Source organism: Alligator mississippiensis, chromosome 12 (genome assembly GCF_030867095.1).
Source record: "Alligator mississippiensis isolate rAllMis1 chromosome 12, rAllMis1, whole genome shotgun sequence".
In the NCBI taxonomy this organism is placed as follows: Eukaryota; Metazoa; Chordata; order Crocodylia; family Alligatoridae; genus Alligator; species Alligator mississippiensis.
This window is the reverse complement of record NC_081835.1, coordinates 47,130,008-47,150,209: the sequence shown is the minus strand read 5'-3', so window position 1 is coordinate 47,150,209 and position 20,202 is coordinate 47,130,008. Positions and strand designations below refer to the sequence as shown.

The following is a 20,202-nucleotide window of genomic DNA, read 5'->3' as shown; positions in this document are numbered from 1 at the left end:
AGTTGGGGGAGTGGCGGAGTTCAGGGGGCTCATGCAGAGACCCCGGGGCAGTGAGGGGCAGCGGAGATTGCTCCCCCACCCAGCAGCACCCAGTGAACACCAGGGCTTTTTTTTAAAGCACCAGGAGCTGGGCTGGGTGGGGCAGCCATGGGAGGGCTGGGGGAGTGGGCAGGGGATGGGGCCTGGTAGGGATCCCCCCATGGTCCCCTCCCCACCCCCTCTCCCACCCCCTACTTACCAGCTCCGAGTCCAGCTCCAGCTCCCAGCTGCAGCCACCGGTGATTGCCCGAATCATCGAAGCTCTCCAAATCTTTTCTGAATCGATTCGGAGAGCTTTGAATTGATTCAGACCTTTTTTATTGATCCCCTGATTCAATTTAGATTTGGAGATTCGGCCACCAAATCAGGCTGAATTTCCTCCAAATCCATTGGCACCCAAAGCGTCTCACAGCCTGTCTCAGCTGCCTGCGGAGGGTTCAGGGATTGAGAGTGTGGTTGGGGGTAGAAAGGTAAGAAAGATGTATTGACTTAACAAAAACACAACTACGCATAGTAACAAAACAAACAATAACAGACCAAAGCAATTTGCATCGGGAACTTATCAGCAGTCTTCTCTGATGCTTGATACACAGCAAGCTTCTTTTTCTACAAAGTTCAGCGAAGTCAGGCGTCTCTGATTAGCGCTGTCTAAGGGGTACTGGGAAGGACTCTGGAATGCAGTTCTTGGGCTCTTCGAGGTCTACAGGCTTACTGATCTAGGCAACAACTAACTTATCTTTTTCACAGAGCTGTATTTTCTTTCTGAATGGTTTCTAGATATTCTAGCTAATTTATAGCTTCTGAATTATACTAATAACGTACAACTACTCAGATTCTTTTTACTTCAATTGTTTTTAGACTGACTAATAGCAGTACAAGCCTTGCATTCTTTTGATAAGGTAATTTTAACTGCACCACAGGGCTTTACTACTTCTAGGCTTTGCTAAATTTACTAGGCCTTACTTTATACAAGGCTTCACTACATCTTAAACTTTAATTAGGCTTTTAGCAACAACATATAGCTTAATATCTAAACAAATACAGAAAAACACTTAGTCTAATCTTCATAGAGCCTTCAGCAAGCACCTTTATCACACAGGCACACTGGGGCTCAGCCAGTCAGGTTGTTCGATTCCCCACTTTGGCAGGGAGTTTAAAAGCCCTGCCCAGAGCAGAGCAGGCAAGTTTCCCCTGCATTAGGAGCTATGAGCATAGGCATGCTAGGTCCCTGCACCCACCGCCTGGCATGGGATTCAGGGTATCCCTGCTGCAGGGGCTACCCCCTGCCCAGCATGGCTGTCCCAAGCCCCGCTTTGCTTTGCTGCAGTGTGGGAGCAGAAGGGAATTTCCCTCTTCCCTTCTCTGTGCAGAATTCTAAGTGGTGAGCCTTACTTAAAAGTTGTTGTTTAATAAGCAGTGAGCTTTGCTTTCTTAAAACAGCTGAAGAACAGCCTGTATGCTGCTGTTCAATGGTGATCAGCTCCACGGCAGGCTCCCTCAGCCAATCAGAGGTGTGGAAGAGACTGCCCTGAAAACACCTGTAATTGTCTCCTACAAGCCTGCAGGAGCCCACTTTTCCCCCTACTGGAGTCCAAATTACAGTGGCAAAATAGGTGCAAAATATTTCTGTTATGATCAGGTGTCATTCACACCCACACTGCCATGTTTAAGTGACATCTTCAGAGTAACTGCAACAGAGAACAAGACATGGTTAGTTTATCTTTAACTGAACTATGGCTTTTGCAGCAATGCAAATAATCCCTGGAGACCAGCAGCACACCCTGAAGAATCCTTTTAGCCAAAAACCGTTTCTCTCACAATAAGTAGTAGTGCCATGAACTGTCAAGTGCTAACATCAAAACATAAGCAAAAAGCAAAATGAGCTGCTTGTCATTCTGTCTCCCACGTATTTGTTTTCAGGTTCTACTTCCTTTCAGATGATGAGCTACTAGAGATACTATCTCAGACAAAGGACCCCACTGCCGTGCAGCCTCACCTCCGCAAGTGCTTTGAGAACATTGCACGGGTAGGTAAAGGAAGCCATTTCTTCTGTGTCTAGTAGGCGGCAGGTCTTATCGTTGGGATTTCTGTCATGGGAACCCAGAGATGTTCCTAATACAGGAGGAACATTCATATTCTGCTGTGTGGAAATGAATCTCTTGTTAATCAAGACACTTAGTCAGGTGTTGTAGTGGGGAGGTGGAATTGGGCAGGATGCAAGCCCAGCTGCCTTTGGAAGCCAACATCAAGTTTCTTCAGAGACATCACCATGTGGGACAAGTAAAGGTGACTTGATTTGTACCCTTTCCTGTACTGCAATGAGGAAGTGGATGGTTGGTGCCTGGCTAGAATGGGTGCCATACTTCTCTCAGTTTCCAATTATCATTACAGCACATCTACATTCTCAGTGGAGAAGTATCCACATTAACACCATCAGAGCTGCTAGCCTTAAAGATAGTCTTAAGGGAAGCCAAGAACTAAATGGGCCATAGATACTGAGGCGCCCCTTTGCTGATTTAACTGATGTATTATTAAACTTCAGTCTTATCAGTCTTGTACCTCAGATCATCACTGAATTCACACATCAACGACAAATCATACAATTATTAGCTTGGCAATAAGGAAATGTAATTGGCCCATTGGCATCAATAAATGTACCTTGACTTCGGTAGCTTTTGAATCAGGGTATCACACTTTTATTTTTAAAACAGGAAACTCAAACCTCAGGGGGGATTATTTGGATGAACAAAATTGAAGGTAAAGAGGATTTACAGATTCCTAGACACACAGTGAAGAATTTTCATTCTGTATGTAATTTGATTCACCTCAGTCAAGTTGTGCTAGGGATGAACTCGAGTCCCTTGCTGTTAGGTATTCTTCTACTTCATGTAAAGACATAATTTTGCATTTTGATAATTTGTGGTATAGTCAGGTTGTATGCCAAATCGATAACTAATGTAAATTGGTGTACTAATTTACTAATGTAAATTCCTCTCCAGGGAAGGCAGGGAGAGATATAGAAGAGGCATCCTCCACTAGTGTTTCATGCTTTGCTTCCCCCATTAGCTGCTGTTCCAGGAGGACCTACAGATCACTCACATGTACTCTGCAGAAGGGGAAGAAGTGAAGCTTTTTTCCCCCATTTATCCCACGGGCAATGTGGAGGACTGGTTGCTGGAAGTTGAGAAATCCATGAAGGCCAGTGTGCGGGACAACATTGAGAGATCGATTGGGATTTATCCACATGTGAGATTCCTTCATTTTATTCTATTCTTCTCCTTTTCACCTTAAACCCACATGTCTTCAGTAGGCAGCATGTGGAAGATTGTGGCTGCAGCTGTTCACCCACCTAGAAGTGGTTACGGGTAACAGTGTGCTACAGTAGATTTCTCATATCCTACTGTTTTAAAGTATAGCCTTAGATCCTGGTACATGATTCTGTTACTATACCTCCCTTTCCAGGTTGCTGCTGCTTTAGGATAGGTCTCTCTCTTTTAGCTGCTTCTTCAGCGTATAGGTCAGTCAGTCATGTTATACAAAGAAATGGTGGTAGTAATAAGAGCACAACTTAATCCCAGAAGTCAGTGGAGGTAAAACCAGGGTGAGTCTTTTGTAAAATCTATGCAAGTAGAAAATCTGGATTACAGTTTGGAGGTCATTTGGAAGAAAGGATGACAAATGGTAAGACATATTCAAGGAGTGTGAAATAGGAACTAGCTGTAGGGGAGAAGCTGCCTTGGGACTCCACAAGAAGCAGCTTTATTCAATCACCCTCTTCTGAGAGAACCCCCTGAAGTCAGCTCTGGTGTGCCTTCACAAGGAGCAAACCTCTGGCTTGGAGATCTGGCTCTTCTCAGTCCCTGGTTATTCAGGTGATCTGTAGCACCCCCACTTCCATGAACTCCTTTCTGATCAGCTCCTGGAAAGGGGGTGTTCTGTTCTTTAATGAGGAGGGGTATCGGAGTGCTGATGCCCCAAACAGCACAGCAGACTGTTGTGTCACTCCAATTCCCTCTGTCCTTCCATGGACTCCACAGTGTTCTCCCTTGGACTATTCTTTTCTCTCTATTCTGGTCTCCCTGCGACCTTCTCTCTGTCTTCCCTGGGATTACCCTTTCTCCACTCTCTAGCTCTCTCAGAGCCTCACTTATTCTCCACCAGCTCCAGGCATCCACACTTGCAACAATACAGTATTAACTTGGGGACAACTCTCACCCAATACAGTGAAACAGAAGGTCATGCAGAACCAATCAGGGAGCAGTCCCTGGGCCCTGCTGCTAGGCCCACACTGCCATCTCCCTCCGGGGTAAAAGGGTATCTAGGTGTTTTGTTTATAAAACTATGTTAAAGTAAAGCTTACTCACACTGAACCGCCCTAAAGTGTTCCCCATCAGAACTGCAAGCTAGACCTCAGCCCACATAACCTCTTTCATCACAGGGCAAAAACTTGTTCTGTATGGCTTCACTAGGTTCCCGTTTCAGTTGCATGTTGCAATTTTCCATACAAATTCTTACTTTGTGTTGCCAATTGATCTGTCAGCACTGACAGCATCCATTGTCTGGATATGTGACACTTAAGGGAAGTTTCGTCAGGGCAACTGGAGAAAATAGAGGAGTACAGCTAAATAGAAATAAGTATATCTAATGTGGAATTCAGGTTAGAGATGCACCATATAGACTAACTGGATCAGAGATGCATACGCTCTTACTCTCAAAAGGTTATGTATCTCTGATTCATATAGTCTGAAGTAAAGCAGAAGGCGGGGTAGAGATGCATCTTATAGACTAATACAGCTAACGTGATTACCTCTTTGTGATGTGAGTGTGGAACTGGATTGTTGCTGGTCACAGAGCAGAGATAGCAAGGTTGGAGGCTGTCCAATGAAGATCTTTCATTTCTGATTAGCATGTAATGTGCCTTGTATTATTTTCTTAAAGACGCCACGTCCTACCTGGGTTTTACAATGGCCTGGTCAGGTGACCATTGCTGGCTGTCAGACATTCTGGACAAAGGAAGTGTCCGAGGCCTTGGAAGCTGGGGATTTGTCCACTAGGCTGTTTCCGCAGCTGAGTGCTCAGGTAGGAAAGATGACTGAGTACAGGCAAAGTTTAGATTTCCCTGCACTAAGACCTGTTCTTATAAAAAAATCCTTCTACTTAAAAAATCATCCAAAAGCCAAAACCTGAGCTATTGATGCAGCTGAATCTTGATAACTGTGTCAAAGTTAGATCAGCAGTTTTGAACAGGCTTGATATTGGTGTGGGAAAGGACTGCATTCAAAGGTAGTGCGGGGAGACAGCAAGCACAACATCTTGGATTGCAGTGTCATTGCCGTCTTACCTTAAATACCTTATCTAACAAGATATTACCAGTGGTCTTCTCCAAGAACTTGGTCATGCCCTAGCATAGCATGATGGGGTGCGGTCCTTCTGAAGGTGTAATTCTTCATAACAATGATAACAGACTCACTATATCTCATTCCAAATCACAGTTCATGATCTCAAATGAAGTCTAACACTTCCTGTCATCTATTGCTTCATGGTCTTTTATGTATTTATCCTTGCAACACCCATGCATGGGATGCAAATGGTCTTGGTCAAATGGGGAGCTGAAGTATAAAGAAACTAAAACTTTTCTCCAGGGTTGCACAGGTTGTCAGTGGCAGAGTAGGAAATTCAGAGTGGGTCTTCTTCAATGGCCCAGGCTGGTGCCCAAACCATTGGAACATCCTCCCATTCCTCCTCTTTCCCTCTATCAGTATATTGTAATTAAAGATTAGGAACCAGCATGCAAATTTTTTACTGTGCCTGATTCTGATTACCTTTGCTTCCCTTGCACAGCTGAGTGATCTGGTAGCCCTTGTGCGAGGAAAGCTGTCTAAGATGCAGCGAGCAGTGCTGTCAGCTCTCATTGTGATCGAAGTCCATGCCAAGGATGTTGCAGCCAAGCTGATTGAAGAGAATGTGATGAGTGTGAATGATTTTGAGTGGATCTCCCAGCTCAGGTAAGGAAAATTAACCATAAACATGGTTTGGATTCACTGGCCACTATCCATTATCATTACTGATTGGCAGTGTTAGTGATGAGAGGTTGTCAGTGTCAGTGACGAAGAGTGTATTTGGTTAGTATATCTATATAGTTGCTTGTCTGCATCATAGTATTTAAGGCTTTTAAAGCCAAGTGTTTTGAACATTGTGAAGAGGAGTGTTATAATCTATTGTGTTGTTCTGATTGTCGGGACTGTAACATGATTGATATTTGTCGTCTGAAGACCGTCATCAAGGTAGAGCTAAGTTTTGAGCACTTGTTTGAATTTCACTGAGAACTCTGTAACCCTCACTACTAAAAGTTATGCCCAAGGTGGAGACAAAATGCATGATATTATCACCAAACATTGGTCCAGTATGAGTCCCAAACATTGCACAGTTTTTCCTGCTTATAATTTGTTTCACTGAACTCAGTAAGGTCAGAATTTTTCTTCAGCTCTCTCTGACTCATTCCTGTGGTGATGCATGGACCTGAGGAGCCTGGAGTGATATGAAAAAGATTGTAGCCTTTTTGTTCATCTCTTTTGTACCCCCTCCAGTACATGTTTGTCTTTAAGATCCTGTTTTTACTCACCATTAGATACTACTGGACAAGGGGTGACCTGTACATCCGAGCAGTGAATGCTGAATTTATCTATGGCTATGAGTATCTGGGAAACAGTGGTCGTCTGGTGATCACACCCCTGACTGACAGGTAAAAAGATTTTGTTCTTTGAATAATAACTAGCTTTGTACAATTGTCTGGCTCTCCATTTGGGAATCTTAAAACAAGGGCCTAACTCTGCCAACCTTACTCAGATAAATAGTATTTCGTTACACAAGTAATTCTCAGACTATTTCTATAGTAAAGCACTACTCAAGATGGGGAATGAGGTAAAACACGTTCTAAAAGATTTCTAGCAGTTTGTGTCCCCACCAACCAGATAAACTATATCTAGTGAACTGCTCTGAGGCATATAAGCTGTCTGTCTCAGTAACAAAGGGACTGTCCTATTCCTGGTGATTGATTGCACACCGTTAGATGAGTAAACCAATACCTTGGAAGATGAATGTTTCATAGAAACAGTAATAATGCTTAGCTCTCAGAGGAACCATCTTCCTTAGCCAGAATGAATTTGCAGCAGGATGCATATAGATGTAATAGGGAAACATAAGACTGGAAGGAACTACCTGAGCCACTAACACGCAGCCCCTGGCAATTACCAGCAAGCACTTAGTAGCTGTCAAGTCCAAAAGGGCCTGTGAGAATGTCTGCTGTTCCCCATTCACATACTATAGCCTTAAAGACCGCCTAACACCATGCAACAAACTAGCATCTTTAACACAAAAAATCTGAAGGTCTCAGAAACTACAACCTAAAATGGAAGAGAGCAGTAGAGACTAGGCCTGTGTAAAGTGGCTAGTATTAACTTTGGATTCAGATTTGGCCAATTCGGGGGACAGTGATTCGATTTAGTGATTCAAATCACTGTCCCGGATCGATTCGGCCGAATCTGATTTGGAGATTCAGCCACTGCCTAACTGGCCAAATCTCCAAATTAACCCATCCCCTGCCTGCTCTCCCAGCCCCATCAATGGCTGCCTTGCCCGGCCTCAGCTCCCAGCTCTTTGAAAAAAAAAGCCTGACATTCACCAGCTGCTGCCAGATGGGGGTGTGGGGCAATCCCCACTGCTCCACGCTGCGTGAGGGGCTCTGTTACAAGCCCCCATCCCCTGCCCACTCTCGCAGCCCTAGCTCCTGGCTCTTTAAAAAAAAAAGAAGAGCCCCCACTCACCTGCTCCTGCCACTCAGGAGGCAGCAATCTCTGCTGCCTCCCACTGCCCCATGCTGCGTGGGGGGCTCTTCCCCTAGCCCCCAGAAGCCCTGAGGCTGCTGCAGCATCCAGTGAGTCTGGGGCTTTTAAAATTTTTTTTTAAAAAGCCGGGCTGAACAGGGCAGCCATGGGGGGGGGGGGGGGGGGGGGGGGCTGGGATAGTGAGTGGGGGTCAGGGGGCACTCAGGGGGACTGGAGGAGCAGGCAGGGGATGGGGTTCCTTCCCCCCTCCTCCAGCCTCCCCTTCCCTGCCCCCTACTTACCAGCATGGAGTCCAGGTCCAGCTCCCTGCGGCAGCGAGCAAGGACTGCCGGAATCTCCAAAGTTCTCCGAATGTTTTCCAAATCGATTCAGAGAGCTTCAAATCTATTCAGACCTTTTAACTGGTCTCCTGATTTGATTCAGATTCAGAGATTCAGCTGCCAAATCGGGCCAAATCTCCATCGAATCGGCACCCAAAGCTTCACACAGCCCTTGTAGAGACGAAGTATTATTTGAAGTCCCTTAGCTACATCCCTGTGCACTATGTTGAATAAGTAAGCCTCTTTGAATATGACTGGCTGGATTTCCAGTGGTCATATTTTCTCCCATACAAATAAAGCAAGTCACCCTAAGTACTTTAATGGGATTTATAATCTTTAAATCTGAGTAGAAGTATTTCTAATTGGTGTTTTATTCATTGCTGTAGATGTTACCTGACACTGACAGGAGCCCTGCACCTAAAATTTGGAGGAGCCCCTGCAGGACCAGCCGGAACAGGCAAAACTGAAACAACTAAAGATCTGGGGAAAGCACTGGCCATCCAGACAGTAGTGTTTAACTGCTCTGACCAGCTTGACTTCATGGCTATGGGAAAGTTCTTTAAGGGATTAGCCAGGTGCAAACACTATAAATATCATTTTTATAAATATGTTACTATATATAAAATAATTATAAATGATGGACAAATTGCCAGGTGTGAATAGCAAGAAATAGGTGAGGATGTTGATGGTGACAGGGAATAGCTAGGAGCCCTGGTCCACCAGTGTTGGGAATGACAGGTCTCTCTCTGTAGCATTTTGATTGGATAGGTATTTTGTGGTTCCAGAGCAAGTGAATGATGGAAGTGATGTAAAATGCCCATTGGAAGGAAATAAAAGATATTAGTTATACCAATATAAAGGAACAGCTGAATTCTTGCAAAACAAAATTAAAATGCTTTCCACCAGTTTTAATTTGGAGCTGTCAGCAAATGATACCAGCTTGAATGTTCATGTGTTCCACCCTTTTCACAGTATTTTATATATTAGGCTGGGGTTCCATCTACAAGCCTGTTAATCTTAAAAGGGGAAAATCTGCTGACCAAGATTTTGTAGTTAGGAGAGATTGTCTTAACCCCTGATAGAGCCTTTTTAGAATACCCAGTTTTTGTCTCTGTACCAAACAGTGGTAATCACGTTATTCCTTTCACTCTTTCATCCATTGAATTCTGATAAATTTTTGGCAGTTTTTTGCATGTAGCTTTAATTTGTTCTTTGAACAAATCTAATGGTGAAAGCACCTTTCTCATACACAGGTGCGTCCTCCTGCACACTGCGGGCCTGAATCTTATTCCACCTCTGGCACTTTTACATGTGCAAGCGCCACAATACTGGGCACTTTGAAAAATGAGCGGTGCTGCAACGCTTGCAGTTCTATAAGTGACGAAATGCACGTCAGCATAAAGAAAATGGCAGCAGTGCCATTTTGAACTAAAACACTTCAGAGGTGCTTTAGTTCAAAAGTGCACTGCTACCATCTTCTCCACGCTGACGTGAATTTCACAGCTTATACACCTGCACGCAGCGCAGCACAGTACACATCAGTGTGTGTGTGAAGCAGACTCAATTAATCGAGTCTGCTCAGAAGCAGCGGATCTCCAGTGCATTGCCGAATGAAAAGGTATGTGTATAAATACCCTAGGTATCAAAGTAGACTTAGGTGCCTAAGTGTAATTCTAATCTACCTTGTTTGAGTCCGTAAAAAGCAATTACTGCCAAAGGTGGGTTGGGGCCCTCTCCTCCTTGCTGCATTTTTGTAATTCAGTCTTAAGCATAAGATAATAGTAGAGGTGCACCGATACGTCGGTCTGATATCAGATCAGCACTGATATATAAAAAAAATTGACTGTATCGGAAAATGGCTTTTTTTTGCCTGATGTGGCTGATTAACGTGGCTGATAAATGCCCTGTGCATGCGCTCAGCTGCAGCACGTAGGCGGTGAGAAGCACAGCCCAGCAGCGTGGAGAGCTGCATCCAGCTGGTAAGTCTGTTGTGGTGGAAGGGGCGGGGGAGGGAAGGGATGTAGGGGGAAGATCAAGGCCTCCACAGGGAAGGAGTGGGGCTGGGAAAGGGGCTGGGGCTGGGGCAAGGGCAAGCACTAGCCAGCAGCAGGGCAGGGCACTGGATGGAACCATGGCTCATTTATGGTGATGGCGGGGGTCAACTCCTGCCGCTGCGCACATCCCAGGAGGGCATGGAGGGGTGTTTGCCCCCTGGATCTGCACAGTATGGGGCAGGCTGCTGCTGCAGGCTAGGGTTGGGGCTGCACTGGGCTCTTCCTGGCAGGGGTTGAGCCAGGCTGCGCTCAGGGCAGGGTGGATGGAGGCACTGGGAGGAGAGTTTGGGGGGGTTACAGCAAATTTTGGGGTTGCTCCCCTCCTAGCACTGCGGCTGCCTGCTGCAAGTGCAGCCCAGCCCAGCCCCTGCTGGGAAGAGCCTGGCATAGCCCACCTTGCCCTGCACAGATCTGGGGGGACACGCCCCCTGTACCCTCCCACGGTGCACACAGTGGCGGGAGCTGCCCCTCCTCCCCATGCCCCCCAGACAAGCCATGGTTCCATCGTGTGCCCAGCCTTGCCCCAGCTGGGCAGTGCCTGCCCCAGCCCCACTTCCTCCCTCACTGCGGGGGACCCCCTATGCCCCTTCCCTTCCCCCTCCCCTTCCACCACAACAGACTTACCAGCCAGACACTGCTTTTAAAGCTGCCAGGCTGCGTATCAGAAATCAGATTGGTATCAAACAATATGCCTCCTTAAAAATCAGCTATCGGTATAGACCCAAAAAATCTCTGTTGGTGTACCCCTGGATAATAGTGTGTCAGAAAATAAGGCAGACGAGATTCCTTGGGTGAATTTGATATCTTTTATTAGACCAACCCAAATAGTTGGAGAAAAGTTATTAAGCAAGCTTTCGGGTTCAAAAACCCTTCGTCAGACTGAGGAAGTATCAGCAGTTGGTGTGTGCTCTTCCTGGATGGAATGAAAATAAGTGCATTAATGGATTTTCAGGACTTAAACAGGGTGGAATAGAATTGTACTTAGGCGCTTAAATCTACTCAGATACCTAACAGGTGGAATAGAATCTAGCCCTATATCATATTATATCAGCTGTGCCCACATTTTGGCTACAGAATAAAATGTTATACAGGCAGTCCTTGACTTACAACGTTTTGACTTGCAATGTTTTGCACTTACAACATTTATAAATTTACACCGTTTCAACTTTACAATGCCATTTTCCACTTAAGATGCTTGATCCAATGCAATGCCATGCCAGCTAACAAGTTCTCTGCATCACTCATCTCCCTGGAGAAAATCTGTCCAAACTTCCTTGGACGCTTTCTTTAAGAAAGCAGACAAGACTCCAGAAAAACCTGCAGCCAAGACTCCTGAGAAGACTGTAGCCAAGAACCCTTCAAAAAGTCCAGCAAAGTCACCTCAAAGAAGTCCTTCCAAATCAATATGATTGCTATTTACAATATAAATATATTAATGTAGCTGTATTACTCATCTATAATTGATTGAATACAAAATTCTGGGGTATTTTTGGTGAAAATAGGGTAACCGGCTTTGGGTCTGGAACCAATCCCCCATTTATAACATTGTTTCTTATGAGAAAATTGGTTCTGAGTTGCAACGTTTCAACTTAAGACAGGGTTTTCAGGAACCAGTTGTGTCTGAGGACTGCCTGTACTGACATCCCTTTCAAACTCAGCTCTGTGTTGTGCTGTTTTTATTAGGCTGCTTGCACTATTATTTCCCCCATTGTGAGAATGCTGAGAACTGTTAGATTCATTTCTTGTTTCTTTCATAGTGCCATCCCCATAACACAGATGCTTAAGTCCAGTAGAACTGCTAGTTTGTGAGTTTCTATGTCCCTCACACTGCCCCCATTTTCCCTTCCTTGTTTAGCTCTGGAGCATGGGCTTGCTTTGATGAATTTAATCGCATTGATATTGAAGTGCTGTCTGTAGTTGCTCAACAGATCACAACCATTCAGAAGGCCCAGCAGCAAAGGGTGAGTCAAGGATATGAGCAAATAAAGAGATGGGTTATCTAGACACTGAAGTATAAGAGTTCCTAACTCTTGGTATGCCTGTAACTACAATCCAAACCTCCTGTTGCAACTTGCATAGATGTAGCCACGCTATCTTCAAATTGGTTAGCTTAGGTATGAATAGGACTATAATTGCAACAGCCAAAAGTCTGGGGTAGCCAACTGATTACTGACCCATGTCCTGGTGGATTTTGAAGCCTCTTCCCTACTCTCACTTGTTTCAGATTATACTTAAACCTGAGCTATCTAATTTAATACTCATTCAGATGTGTTTGTGAGCTGCAGTCACACTTCTGGTTCTAGTGTGGCCATAACCTTTTTCCTGTACTTTTTTCCACTATTTGATTCTAATCCTAGACACTTGCTGATAGACAAAAATACCATTATGCCAATTTTCTTGCACTGTGATATGAAAAGTAAAATGTATCATTGTGACTAAGCAGAAATCAGGATTATTGCTTGATTGCTTATATATAAGAGAGGGAATTATCTTTGAACCTTGAGGTATTCACAAAATTGTGTGTGTGTGTGAGCACATGCACGCATGTGTGCATCATGCTTACTACAAGTTGGTGCTAGCTCCTGACAGAGAGTTAGCTGTCAGCTATTCTAACAGCTAGTCTCTGTTTTGCTCCTGTAGGGATTGATAAAGGTTAAGATGTGAAGCTCCTTGACTTTGGCTTACCATCAGAAACTTGCTTTCAGTGAGTTCTGCTGCACTTCTTTATCCACCATCTGAAATCACCACCCACAAGTGTTCTTAAAAGGGATTTAGGTTTCTTTTCTTGCCTTATCTGCCACAAATTAATTCAGTCCCCAGTTCACATACTGAATAAATCTGAAGGTGTCTGTTTACAGCTGGAGGGTTAGAAGCCTCTTTGTGATCAAAAGAAATATCGTAAATGATCAGTAAATCCATGTAAGAGCCTGCTTTCTTAAAGGGAGGAGAAGTACTGCTTGTAAGCCTGCATTCCTGGATGGAAGCCAGATCTTGTCATTCATATCAGTGGGGTGACCTGTCACTGTCCAATTTAAAATCAGAGGAGAAGGGCTTTTTCCCCCTATAGGATAATGATCCTGCCATCTGCTCATTTGACTCTAGAGAACTTATCTTTTCACTTTAGAATGGTCATGTTTTCTAGGTGGACCGTTTCATGTTTGAAGGAACTGAGATCCCACTGGTCCCATCCTGTGCAGTCTTCATCACCATGAACCCTGGATATGCTGGACGCACTGAATTACCTGATAATCTAAAAGTAAGTAAACTTAATCAGATGTTAGGGATGACTTCACTAACATAAAGAGGAAGCGGTCAGTGGTTAGTATCCTAGCCTTGGTTATTGGAAACCTGGATTCAAATTCCTGCTGTACCACAGACTTCCTTATAAGTCATTTATAATCTCACAGGGGTGCTGAGAGGGTGATTATGAGGTGTTCAAATATGGACCTGTGTCTTTAGTGTAGGGACCTAAGATATCTAGGAATATCATTATTAATGAAAAACCAGTATTCTGTACCTCCTGTCCCCACCTCATGTAGTTGGACATAGTTGTCCATCTGGGATTGTGATAAGTCACAGATGTTAAACACAGAGATTTAAGGCCTCAGGAGGCCTTACATTAATGGGGAAAGCCTGCAACTGTTGTTGATGTCAGTTCCTTATGGGCCAGTACATGTTACACCACTGCTCTGCCAGTGTGTATACATCATGATACATGCATGACAGTAACACTGGTGTTAACTGGTCTTCCCAGCACCACCCTGCAATACCATGACATAGCAGGCATGAGAGCTGAGCCACTTTCTGGGGCTGGTCTGTTCTTTGCTGGGATATGGCTTGAAAAATACGTGGGGATGCTCCAGATGCAATAAGAAAAATGCCTTGTAGACATGAATGTCCAGGCCTGGGCTTCCAAAGTGCCATATGATTCTGGGGAGCCAGAAACCTGAATGCACTGAGTGCCTGTGCCATGAAAGTCTGGGTAGTTAGGTAGGGTATCTCAAGGTGGGCTCCCAAAAAACCGAGGTACCTGAAATCACTTGGTCCATCACAGCTAGCTTCTTTGGATACCATAAACCTGCTCTAAGATGAACCTGGCCTGGTTGGCTGGTTGTAGGGTAAGCTGACAGCACAGATACTTCAAAAATGCTTTCCTTTCACTTGTATAGTTAGCGCATTTGATCTGATGTTATTGGGAGCACCTGTCCTGAAACTCCATTAATGCCATTTTATGCTGTGCTTGTTCAGAAGAGAATGACACTTTTTAGAATTAACTTTAGCTGTTAAAGCTATGGATTGTGCCAAATTTGAGTCTAGATTCACTGACGAAATAAATAATTTCCTCTCTTCTGTATGGCATGATGCCCAATAGGGATTTACCCCAAGAGAAAGCAGACAGCTTTGCAGCTGCTGCTTTACTTCAGGATTTCCATGTGCAGATGGGGAAGGACAGATGTCAGTGGTGGTTGGAAATCCACAGGAGCCTACTCTATGCAGACTGCTGGAGAGCTGAAATTAGCATGTTCTTTGGCTGTCCTGGCCATAGATTTCATAGACATTAGGGCTGAAAGGGACCTTGCAATATTGTCTGGTCCAATCCCCTGCCCAAAGGGCAGGAAGTCAGCTGGGATCAGATGACCCCAGCAAGGTAATTATCCAAACACTACTTGAACATGTCCAGAGTAGGTGCTTCCACCACTTCTGGAAGGAGTCTATTCCAGAATCTAGAGACTCAGACTATAAAGAAGTTCTTCCTTATGTCCAGTCTAAAACGTTCTTCCAGCAGTTTGAGACCATTGAACCTTGTTTTTCCTAGGGGAGCCCTGGTGAACAGACATTCTCCCAGATCTTGTACACACCTGATATACTTACAGGCTGTCACCAAGTCTGCCCTGAGCCTTTGCTTTTCCAAGCTGAAGAGTCCCGTGCCTCAAAGCCTCTCCTCATAAGGCCTGCTCTCTTGACCTCTGATCATGCACGTAGCTCTCCTCTGGACTCTTTCGAGTTTCTCCACGTCCTTTTTAAAATGTGGAGCCCCAAACTGGATGCAGTACTCCAGCTGCAGCCTCACCAAGGCTGAATAAAGTGGGAGAATGACATCTTGGATCATGTTTGAGATGCATTGGTAGATGCAAGCCAAGGTTGTATTTGCTTTGCTGGCTGCAGTATCTCATAGGTGGCTCATGTTCATCTTTTGGTCAATCGTAACCCCCAAGTCTCTTTCAGACATAGTGCTAGTGAGTGAAGCACTGCCAAGCCTATAGGTATGATATGGGTTTTTTCTTCCAAGGTAGAACACCTTGCATTTCTCTATGGTAAAGGTCATCAGGTTTATATCTGCCCACTTTGCGAGCCTATCCAGGTCAGGCTGTATCCCCAGCATATCCTCCAGTGTAACCGTACTTCCCCATAGTTTGGTGCCATCTGCAAACTTGGCTAGTCTGCTTCTGACAAGTGAATCTAGATCATTAATGAATTTATTAAAAAGAGTACTGGTCTGGGTACTGAACCCTGAGGGATGCCACTGGTCACCATATGCCATGATGACTCATTTCCATTGACTGTCACTCTCTGGGTCTGACCACAGAGCCAGTTCCCCAGCCATTGGACTGTAAAGTCGTCGAGGCTGTAGTTCTCCAGTTTTGCCATGAGGACATCATAGGAGACCAAGTCAGAGGCTTTTTTGAAATCCAAGTAAATGACTTCAACCTCTACCCCCATGTCCAGGTGACACGTCCCCTGGTCATAGAAGGAGATGAGGTTGGTCAGGCATGATCTACCTGTAGTGAAGCTGTGTTGGCTGTCTCTCAGAATGGCACCTTCCCTTTCATTAAAATCACACACCATTTGAATGGTATGGATCTTCTGACTGTCTTCTGCTTTCTTCATGCTCCAGCAATCTATGCCTCAGGATAGCCAGCTTATACCCCAGTGTGTCTCAGAGCAAGAATCCTCTTAGAACAGTGTAGTCAGTGGGTGTGTCTACATGTACATTAATGCAGTGAAGTTACTTGTGCATTAAGTTTAGTACTTGGATAATGAGTACTAAATCAATGCACAGTAACTTGTGCTGCTTCACAGTAGTGCTGGTGCATGGTGGGTTTTCGGACACTAAGTATGCAGTAGAGTATTAGTGCGGTTTTGCCTGGCCCGCTACTGTACAGTTAGTGCCTTGTGTAGATGCATCCACTATCACTTAAAAAATAGACAACCCAGTACTACTACCAGTCAGTGCAATGGGCTATTTGGTGATTTCACCATGTCCTTATCACACGAGTTAGGCTAATGTACTCTTGGTAGGATACAGTCTCATCTGTAAGCAAATACTGAAATTGTCAGAGGTCCAAGAGATAGGCCCAGGCTGTACTCCACAAACTGCAGGCTTCAAGCAGACCATATACCATTCTAGACCTGCTAGAAAAAGAAACAGGGAGTGAGCTGGTAGTGAGTCCTGTCATGATGATATTGTATGTTGCAGGCTCTCTTCCGTCCTGTGGCTATGATGGTCCCAGACTACTCCATGATTGCTGAGATCTCTCTCTACTCCTTTGGGTTTAATGAAGCCAAGGTCCTTGCAAAGAAGATCACCACTACATTCAAATTGTCTTCAGAACAGCTCAGCACTCAAGTCAGTAACTTTCTACCATCTAACGTTTCCTAAAATGGTTGTGGGGAGGGATTCCTCCTGCTGGTACCAGAGTATTCAAGTGCATCTGTGAATTCTGACACCACAGCAGGTTTCTTCTGTAGGCTCTCAAGCCTGCGTGCACAATCCTGTCCAGAGCCATCCTTCATCCACCTTATTCTTCTTCTAACATTACTTTTCATCCTGTTGTGACCCAGGAGTGTCTAATATTATAGCGTTATCTACTTTATATTGGACAGTTGGGTTAAAAGCAGTTCCTACAGTTCCTTTTTTCATGCAGTCTAACAAAGTTCATGCAATAAAGACTAAATATTTAAAGGAGAGATGGCTTTTCTAGCTTACCAAGCAAATCAATATGGTGGGAAGACAACCATTCCAAGAAAAAAAATCCTCTTTTCCACTTGCCCTAAAGCTTGAGATGGCAGGTTTGCTGTTCCAGGGTGATGTTCTAGCATCTGACTGATCTGTTTCCTTCATGCTATTCTAGGATCACTATGACTTTGGAATGAGAGCTGTGAAGACTGTGATCTCAGCTGCTGGCAACCTGAAGAGAGAGAATCCTACTATGAATGAGGCAAGTACACTCCACCCATAATTGATCTACCTCCATTGTTCTCTAGTTACCCACAGCTATTACGGCAAGTCACCATGGAAATTCTCCAGGGCTCATGGATGAAGTAACTGAGAAAAAGCAAACAAAATAGACATGACTTCTGAACTGGAGAGTCTGATACACCAGGCCATGTGTGACAGATGTGATGGGTATCTTGCAGAAAGCTGCAAGCTGAGGTACAGAGCTTGCTTAAATATTTGTTCTTAATTCTTTGCAGGAACTGATCTGCCTGAGGGCCATCCGGGATGTTAATGTACCAAAATTCCTCCAGGATGACCTCAAGCTATTCAACGGTATTGTCTCTGACCTGTTTCCCAGGATCAAAGAGGAACCTATTGACTATGGCATCCTGGAGAAAGCAATACGCAAATCATGCATCAAAGAGAACCTGAAGGATGTAGATGGTAAGTAGAAAAAATCTTAAAGGTCAGTGCAGAGCAAACTAAAGCCCTTTTGTGTGTGTATATTGTTCCTTTTTTGGCATGCAGACACAGCTTCAGCAATACTTTTTGCTGCTGGCCTTTTCAGGCAAAAATATCAGGCCCTGACTTCTTTCATAGAGAACTTGAGCAATCTTTGGAGGACTTCGAAGTTAAAGTCAGTGTAACAGCACAGCCAGTCTCAGATAGTATTCAATAGATATATTGAATCTTTTGGGGAAGCCGCCTCCTCCAATTTCAGTCTTCAGCTATGATGTGATGAATCAGAGCCTCTAAAAATTCTGAGAGGCCTCCACTAAAATGCAGTAAGCCAGGACCTGGCATTTGAAATGCCAGATAGAAGTCAGAAATTTAAATGAAACACATCTGGAGGCAGTCCTTGCACATCATAAAGAGGGAGTTAAGAGCATCAATTTTATTTGATTTTTTTGCTGTTGATGATTTCAGAAGCGCTCTTTATTCAGTGTTATACTGTTCAGGAGTGAAGTGATGAACAATGAAATTAAGGTATCTTGTACAGAATGTGATGTCACTTCTTGTTGTTGTTCTAGAGCATATCACCTCTTGAAATAAAGGTAGTAAGGTATTTTGAAACTGAATTTTTCTGTATAATGGCTATGGCTGACAGAACTAACAATTATGTGTTACTATCCAGAACCAGCATAATTTTATGTCCCATCCTTATAATTAAGGGTGGGCCTAGTCCTCTTGTATTAAATGTCAGCTACTCGTTTGCTAAGGATAAGTGCACACTCACAAATTTTCCTTGATTGCAGCCACAGTAATTATAAGCCAGTAAAACAACTCTAGCTGCTAGGCCACTGCTCTGCCAGATGGAGTGTGTGGCTGCTTTCTGATCTTCAGGAAAGTAAAATGGATTCTTGTTCCTTCTCAGGTTTTGTGACAAAGTGTATCCAACTGTATGAAACCACTGTGGTCCGCCATGGCCTCATGCTGGTAGGGCCAACTGGATCTGGAAAAACAAAGGTAAGGGAGACTGAGACACTGCACTGGATACAGTGTTTTACTATCTTGCTTGCATTTGAAAGGAGACTCAGAGCAGAGGGCTGAACTTTTCATGAAACACTGATGCTATATACATTTGCAGCCTTCCTGCACATAGAAGCTGTGAACATGAGAGGCTTTTGTTTTGCCTTTAGATGTGGAGAAGAACCTGATTTTGTCTCCTGCTTTTTAAGATTGTGAGCTTTAAGACTGCTGCCTAAACTGAGTACCATGCAAGAATCAGAGGGTTTAACTTGTGCTTGTGTGATGGGGTGCCTCCAAATATTTCATCTGTTTTGTACTGGAGATTTTATTTCCTACTCTCTGCTTCTGTTAGCATCTTGTTTCTTTCTTGTCAGCCCATTTTGCTGGCCACGTGCAGCTTTTGTGCGAAATCTTTCATTCTATCTCCTTCCTTGAATTGATCACTGTGAGTTTACATTCCCTTTTCTTCACTGTTATAGAGCTGTTGTGTTTAATTCCCTTGCCCTCCTGTCTCTGCAGTGTTACAAAGTTCTGGCAGCTGCCATGACATCACTAAAAGGTCAACCTTCAGCCAGCGGTGGGAATTATGAAGCAGTCAACTACTTCATACTGAATCCAAAATCCATCACTATGGGCCAGCTTTATGGAGAATTTGATTTACTAACACATGAGTGGTAAAGGACAAAACCCGCTCTCTTCCTCCCCTTGTGATCTAGGGCTAGGAACCCTCTAAGATAAAACATCTTAAAGGGCTTTCCTTCCTTTATTGGCAGGCGTGAATAGTCTTTTGTGCTGTATGAATGTGGGTTGTGCTGATATTTTTATGTAATTAGGAGAAGATTTTCAGAGGCGCACAGGGGTATTAGGCTGATTCTTAGGAGCAAAGCTTCCTGGAGGAATTCTTAGGATTCTCCTGATTCTTAGGAGCAAAGCTCCCAGGAACTGCAAATAACTGGCCTTTGGTTTATCTTAGCTATTATCCAGTTTCTTCATTCTGTATACCCCTCTGATGAGCCATCTCCCCTCATAACAGCCCATTACTGCTCAGAAATCCACTGGAGCCAGCTCAGGAGGGCTCTGTGGATTCCTAGACATCCCCAGACCATAGAATGAGAGTCAGCACCTTATTGTCTCCCTTCCTGTTATGCCAGCCAGATGCTTAGGAACAAAGCTGAAGAATGAACAATTCATAAAACCATGAAAACCAATAAAAAAGAGCTCTGAGAAAAGCTGAAGCAAATAAATATTTCTTATGC

The 20,202-nt window shown here is 44.2% G+C and overlaps 1 protein-coding gene across 3 annotated transcripts in view; it reads left to right on the top strand.

Annotated features, from left to right (window-relative positions):
- The window catches only part of DNAH1 (dynein axonemal heavy chain 1), a 157,207-nt gene that overhangs the window by 51,501 nt on the left and 85,504 nt on the right, over positions 1–20,202 (top strand). For all 3 annotated transcript variants that reach the window (XM_019475610.2, XM_059715419.1, XM_059715420.1), the window contains 13 exons: positions 1,960–2,065; positions 3,106–3,285; positions 4,978–5,118; positions 5,881–6,044; positions 6,668–6,781; positions 8,590–8,778; positions 12,113–12,218; positions 13,400–13,513; positions 16,736–16,885; positions 17,391–17,477; positions 17,734–17,920; positions 18,852–18,943; positions 19,466–19,620. In XM_019475610.2, coding sequence (XP_019331155.1) covers positions 1,960–2,065; positions 3,106–3,285; positions 4,978–5,118; positions 5,881–6,044; positions 6,668–6,781; positions 8,590–8,778; positions 12,113–12,218; positions 13,400–13,513; positions 16,736–16,885; positions 17,391–17,477; positions 17,734–17,920; positions 18,852–18,943; positions 19,466–19,620 — 1,785 coding nt within the window. The remainder of the gene's footprint in view (positions 1–1,959; positions 2,066–3,105; positions 3,286–4,977; positions 5,119–5,880; positions 6,045–6,667; positions 6,782–8,589; positions 8,779–12,112; positions 12,219–13,399; positions 13,514–16,735; positions 16,886–17,390; positions 17,478–17,733; positions 17,921–18,851; positions 18,944–19,465; positions 19,621–20,202) is intronic.